The sequence below is a fragment of the Poecilia formosa genome, unplaced genomic scaffold, assembly GCF_000485575.1.
Source record: "Poecilia formosa unplaced genomic scaffold, Poecilia_formosa-5.1.2 Scaffold5, whole genome shotgun sequence".
Taxonomy (NCBI): domain Eukaryota; kingdom Metazoa; phylum Chordata; class Actinopteri; order Cyprinodontiformes; family Poeciliidae; genus Poecilia; species Poecilia formosa.
Window position 1 is genome coordinate 4845360 of NW_006799944.1, and position 6104 is coordinate 4851463.

General features: G+C 38.8%; 1 protein-coding gene across 1 annotated transcript; it reads left to right on the plus strand.

Moving 5' to 3' along the window:
- The first annotated feature begins 1973 nt into the window (after nt 1–1973).
- Nucleotides 1974–5502, plus strand: anxa1a (annexin A1a). Its single transcript, XM_007564429.2, has 9 exons — nt 1974–2081; nt 2596–2675; nt 3370–3460; nt 3927–4054; nt 4216–4360; nt 4446–4541; nt 4641–4699; nt 4789–4911; nt 5042–5502. Exons 2-9 carry the CDS (start codon nt 2616–2618, stop codon nt 5096–5098), a joined length of 759 nt encoding a protein of 252 aa, XP_007564491.1. The 5' UTR covers nt 1974–2081; nt 2596–2615; the 3' UTR covers nt 5099–5502.
- Nucleotides 5503–6104: the final 602 nt, after the last annotated feature.

Below are 6104 nucleotides of genomic sequence, written 5' to 3' on the forward strand. Positions count from 1 at the left end.
GGTTCAAAAATGATAGCCAGCTCCTCTGTTCCTGCAGCATCTGCTGCTGGAGTCTAACATTGCATTCTTCTTCCCTGTTGTTTTTGGCTGACCTGGTCAGGGATGATTTCCTTTCGTTTGCTGACTAGGACTCATTTGTAGCATTTGGACCACAGCTGGAGCATCTGTTTAACACACCTTGCTTAGCAGCAAATCCAACCTTGATGCCACTTTAATGAAAATGCAGCTTTTCCTTCTCTTCACTTTTCTTTCCCCCAGCATTCAACCCTGCACTCTCTGTATTTCTCTCTGAAGCTCTGAAGCTTTTTCAAATAATGGACCAAAGTGTCATTTCAAAACTCACAAGTACAAATGACAAAAGCAGAAAGTTTTTTAACTTGCGAAATGTGTGATGATGATGAGTTTCATCACTAAAGGTTTGGTAAGTTTGATTATTTATCGTGACGACAAATTCTACCTGTGTTGAAATGATGTCGTCATGCAAATGTGTCATTGCCTTAGCTTTTGTTCATCTCTCTGTCAAAGAGCCCCCCTGTTGAGGCACGTATGAGGCCTGAGCTGCACTGACACGATCGTCTACCACACCTTGAAGTAAGTTATTACCTCACCACACCAAAACCACGGTCCTTTCAGGAAACTGCGAGGCCTATGTTTATCTCTTTGTGTGGGTCTTGTAGAAAGTTTTAATAATAGACTCACCAAAGGAAGCTAACTGGGTTCAATGTCGCTTGTGATAGCAATGGTTGCTTTTTATTAGACTTAAATGTTTCGGACATTCAAATTATTAGACTTAAATGTTTCGGACATTCAAACAAAGATAGCCTATAAGTAAATTAAGAAACTGTAACATTTCTCAAATTCTGATTTCATTTATCGAGGAAAAAAGTTGTCCAAAGCAAAATGAGTCAATGTGAAAAAAATAGTTGAACATCCATGTTAAAGCATAAATCAAACAGAGATTAACAAAGTTGTCTAGAAATCTTCCAGTGCCGTTGCCACACCCAGAGATGATAAAAAAATGACATCATGCCTTGATTGAAAGAGATGAAAAAGTCACTGACCTCAGTAAGTCTAGAAAAGCTTACTATTGCTCACCATTGTTTTTAGGAGTTGCAAAGTCTTATACCTGTGTCATTCTTTCCAGACTGATTTCAGAATATTTCACAGCTGATCTTGCTTTAGATGGGAGCATGATCTTTTTTTTTTTTTTACTTAGAGTTCTTTTAACATACTTCACACATTGGTTCTATTTAAGCAATTTCTTTATTCTGCTGGTTTTCAAACTTTTTTACTTTGTCATTTAAGCAGTACATTGAAAAACAAATAGCATTTAATTAAGTTGTTTTCGTGTAGTGTGACATTAAACATATTTGGGTAATCTGAAACATCTACAGTGATGCATTTTGCATGTAAGCAAGTTACATAATTGAAGATGTAGTATGGCTAAGTTATGCATATATGGCTTTGTTCAAACATAATTAAAGAGAAATCATTTGACTACTTAAACACTGAATCAGCCAAAATAATAATAATAATAATAATAATAATAATAATAATAATAATAATAATGCATTGATAAATAAGTAAATGTGTTAAATCTGTAAAATGAACTGAATGTTGCAGGCGGCCCATATTAGGAGAATACAATAAGATCTCATCAAGTAGGTAAAGCATTTCTCATAAAGTCAATAATCCCCATAACGCAAACTACCCACGGAAGTCCCAGATGTTGCGTATCCCTGTGATTTTCCAGAGGATAACATTTTTATGAAGGATCAGGACTTGGCGCTTTCCCCGCACATATGTCTCGGTAAGCCGCGTGGCTGTTAAACATCTGCACGAGAAAATGCGCGCAGATTTCTGCGCACTAAAGGCCGCGGTGCGTAATGGACGGAGCTCCGCTGCGCTCGGCTGTGCAGGGCAGACGCGGCTCAGTCCAATCTCAGAGGTGGAGCCTGGGTTGTATGGGCTGGACCCTTCACTAGGTGGAGTTTAGCTCAGACATAAATACACTTCTTCTGCCCTTACAACGCCCCTGCAACCACACAGTAAGACTGACTTCTCCCCTCTGAGGCCTCTCGGTAAGTAAAAAAACCCCCAAACAAACAAAAAACTGCATTCTGTTCTCCTGTTCTTAGTTTCTGACTTTAGCTTAGAGTTTGTGTGTAAACTGAACTCTGTAAGTATGCTGTGTCTAACGGGATTGATGAGGGTGTGGCTGATGAGATTGGGGAGATGTTGCAGGTTTTGCGTTTAATACAAATGCAGAGTTGTTACGGTAATATTACGCCGCTGTAGTTCCCATTCAGGCGCCATCTGAAGTTATAAGAAACGGATGATGGAGTCTATAAAAGTCTGTCTCCATATCAAGCTGGTGGGTGCGGCTGCGCAGTCTGCATATTGTTATAATTACAGCGCTAAACCTCTTGTAAATCCAGTTCAGAAGGGCTGAGTCTTTCCTCTGCATTCAGGTTTGATGGATTTGAATAAAACTAAAAAAAAAAAAACATCTTAAATAAAACAAAGCCTGCAATATCCTCTTAAAAACTTAAAAACGGACATCTTCTTCTCTAACTTTGTCCTTTCCTCTTACAGACAGAACCAACTCTCCCAACATGTCTTTCATCCAAGCCTTCTTGCAGCAGACAGTTTATCTGGGCTTGCCCGATGAGTCAGTGAGTAACTCTTTAGCACTGTTTTAGTTGCTAAGGCCAACCTTTCTGTTTTTTTCCCCTTTTTTTCTCCTTCCTCTGCGGTATGCCCTGATGGAAAAACTGATCAGGCAGAAGGCGGTGTAGAGGAAAAGAAAAAAAAGTCTCCAACATAGCAAAGGAACTACATGAATGGGCGTAAAGAGGGAAGGAAAAGGTTGTAGGGCTAAAACAAAGACAAAATTAGAGCTGAAAACAGAAAAATGAAAGGAAATCTGGACTTTTAAGGTTGTGTGAAATGAGACTGATGGCTGAAGCTCTGGGAGTTTGTGACTCAGGGAAGCAGGAATTTCTGCCCCTCCCTTTATAAACTTTGCAAACACAAAATGCTACTTCTGCTTTCTCCGATTGCTTAAAGTTGAATTAGGGAGAACGTTGCACAATTTTTTCATCTCCTACAGTATTGCTCAGTGCACCACATGGCACTCACAGCCGTGGATGCGCAAAAAGCAAGAATAAAGACTGTTGCAAGTGTCATTTTCTGTGTGATCTTCATAAATAAATGTAATACCCAATTGTGTTTGTTTTGCCATTTGAGCAGATAAGGCTTTAAAATAAAAAAAAGAAAGAAAAACTCTTGCAACATACCTCATGCACTCCTATTTGCAGCGATCAATCAAATAAGACAGCCTCACCAATCACCTGTGTTCCCTTTTAGCTCCTCAAGAACGAGGGAACGGTGACTGCTGCTCCAAACTTCAACCCCAGTGCAGACGCTGGAGTTCTGGAAAAAGCCATCAAGACTAAAGGTGAATTTTAGATGCACAAATAGATGCTGCTTAGGCACATGTGAACATGTTTCTCTGGTCTTAAAGACCTGAGGGCTGTAGGAACCACTGCTGGTTTGAAAGATTTGGCTTTCTGCTGACCTTTAGCTGTCAGATTTATTTTTTATTATTTCAGATCTTGCTGTTATTCCTAGTTTGACTTTATTGCGTTTTATTGTACTTTTTTAGTTCATGTTACTTTTAAACAATTTACAATACAGTTTGATTTGGTTTTGATTAATAGATTTTTAAATTTAAAATTGTTCTTTTATTTTAATGTATCTAATGCACTCTGCATTTTGGATGCTAAGTCCTCTAAAAATAAAGAGTGATGGGCCAAATGCTGTTCCTTAAAACTAAAGAAAAACATCAACACCATCTTCTATGCATGATGTGTCATTGCAACTCCACGAATCAAATCATTATCTTAACCAATCGCACACTGCAGGCGTGGATGAGCACACCATCATCGATGTTCTGGTCAAAAGGAGCAACGACCAGAGGCAGCACATCAAAGAGGCGTACCAACAGGCCAAATGGTTCTTAATGTATATGGATATGTTATCAGCAAATAAAGTAACATTTTTTTAACTTTCATACTGCATTCTTACATTTATCTGAATATTCTGCTTGTCTGAGCTTTGTATTTTTTGTATACATTGTGTTTTTCTCTTTTTTAGGTTGATAACGCAGATAAATAAGTGTTTAATGGTTTAATGTGATGTTACACGTCGTAGGCTGGCAGGACTGAAGGAGTCAATGAGCAGCTGATTGACAGCGATGCCAGGACTCTGTACGAAGCCGGTGAGGGGAGGAAGGGCAAAGACTGCTCCGCCTTCATCGAAATCCTGACCACCAGGAGCGCCCCACACCTCCGCAAAGGTCAGTGTGGTAACCTGCTGAGTAAGATGTTTCCGTCCCTTTAAGAGATAACACTATTCTGTTTCTTTCTTTATTTTTGTTTTAGTGTTTGATAGGTATTCAAAATACAGCAAAGTGGACATGGCCAAAGCTATCGACTTGGAGCTGAAGGGAGATATAGAAAGCTGCCTCACAGCAATAGGTGAAGGCAGATACTTGCGCTCATGATTTTCATTTACTTAAGAAATGATTATGACCTCTACTAGAATTAATCTTGATTCATTCTTCTGAATTGCAACAGTGAAATGTGCTGGAAGCAGGCCGGCGTTCTTTGCGGAAAAGCTCTACTTGGCCATGAAGGTGGAGTCTGTGTAGCAGCAAGGTTCTGTCTACTCTGTGCCGACTAGCAAAACATTTCCTAATTCGTTGCTTTGCTCTTTCTCCATCAGGGTAAAGGCACCCGCAAACACATCCTGACTCGCATCATGGTGAGTCGCTCTGAGATCGATATGAAGCGGATCAAGGATGAGTACAAGAAAAACTACGGCAAAACGCTCTACCAGGACATTCTGGTGAGCAGACGTCTACTGATGATAACAAACCATGACGTTTTCTTCTATTATGTCGGGCTTTACATATTAAGATGGATATAATAGGCCATTCAAAACTTTTAGAGTTTAACTGTTTCTCTTTTACCATCAGGATGACACAAAAGGGGACTATGAGAAGATCCTGCTTGCTCTCTGTGGCGAAAACTAAAAGCCTGTCTCTGGGACCAAAGTGGAAAAAGCCAAAGATCTCCAATGATATTCAGCAGCTGTGGAAAATCCCTTATTATCTTTTGACATATATGGTGCCCTATGCACTCGTGGAAGACTGAGAAGACGTGTCTTCGACTGTCATGACATTTAGCAATAAGCAAAAGATTCTGTTGAAGTTGTCACTGCTTAAACCCTCCCTCAACCCCAAAATATTTTGTATCGTGGCAGCAAAGGTAGCACATTGTGCTCCTGGACCAATGCTTTAGACTGATTTAGCTTTGCATTTATTTCCAGAGGCTCAAAAAGCTTATGTCTGATGTATGCAGGCCAATCATCTAGTTGTAGTAAAATTTTTGAAGGAGCTTTAACATCTGCAAATAAAAGCTTTTTTATTGAATAATCTGATGGGGTCTTTTGTTTATATGCATGCGTACATATGGTAAATCAATGTGCTCTATTGTTAAAAAATAAACAGTGGCAGTACGAGGAAATGTATGAATTGCTTGAACCAGATAGTTTTGGGAAACATAAGTTGTTTTCTGCTAGTAATAAAGAATAAATAATGATACAGTGCATGAAGAACTAAACAATGAAAGCAAACTTATTTTAATAATTTGGAGGCCAGAGCAAAGATTTGTTTGATCTTTTACAATCTACCGACAAACTGTAGCTTGAGGTGCAGAATGCAAATGAATAAAGGTTTAACTGTATGAAATGTGTTTCACATTAAAAGTAGAGCAGGGTCTTCATTATTGGCTTAATCATTAAAGATCACAAAAAAACATTTTATGTGTTCTGCACACCTTAGAAAAGCAATGTTTAGTTCAAAGAAAAGGCAAGAAGCAACAGAAGACTCAGAAACCTGAACTTCATGCTGTATTAGTTACACACTATATAAGGCAGTAGCAGTTTTATTTCATAGCAAAACATTTTTTAGGTCAAGGATTAGGCCTACATGCATATATTTAACCTTTGTTAAACTATGCATGTCTCATTGAGATTAA

Coding starts and splice junctions, on each gene's coding strand:
- anxa1a (XM_007564429.2), top strand. CDS start 2,616: ATGTCTTTCATCCAAGCCTTCTTGCAGCAGACAGTTTATCTGGGCTTG. Junction 2,676..3,369: donor TGGGCTTGCCCGATGAGTCA/GTGAGTAACTCT, acceptor GTTCCCTTTTAG/CTCCTCAAGAACGAGGGAAC. Junction 4,361..4,445: donor CGCCCCACACCTCCGCAAAG/GTCAGTGTGGTA, acceptor TTTTTGTTTTAG/TGTTTGATAGGTATTCAAAA.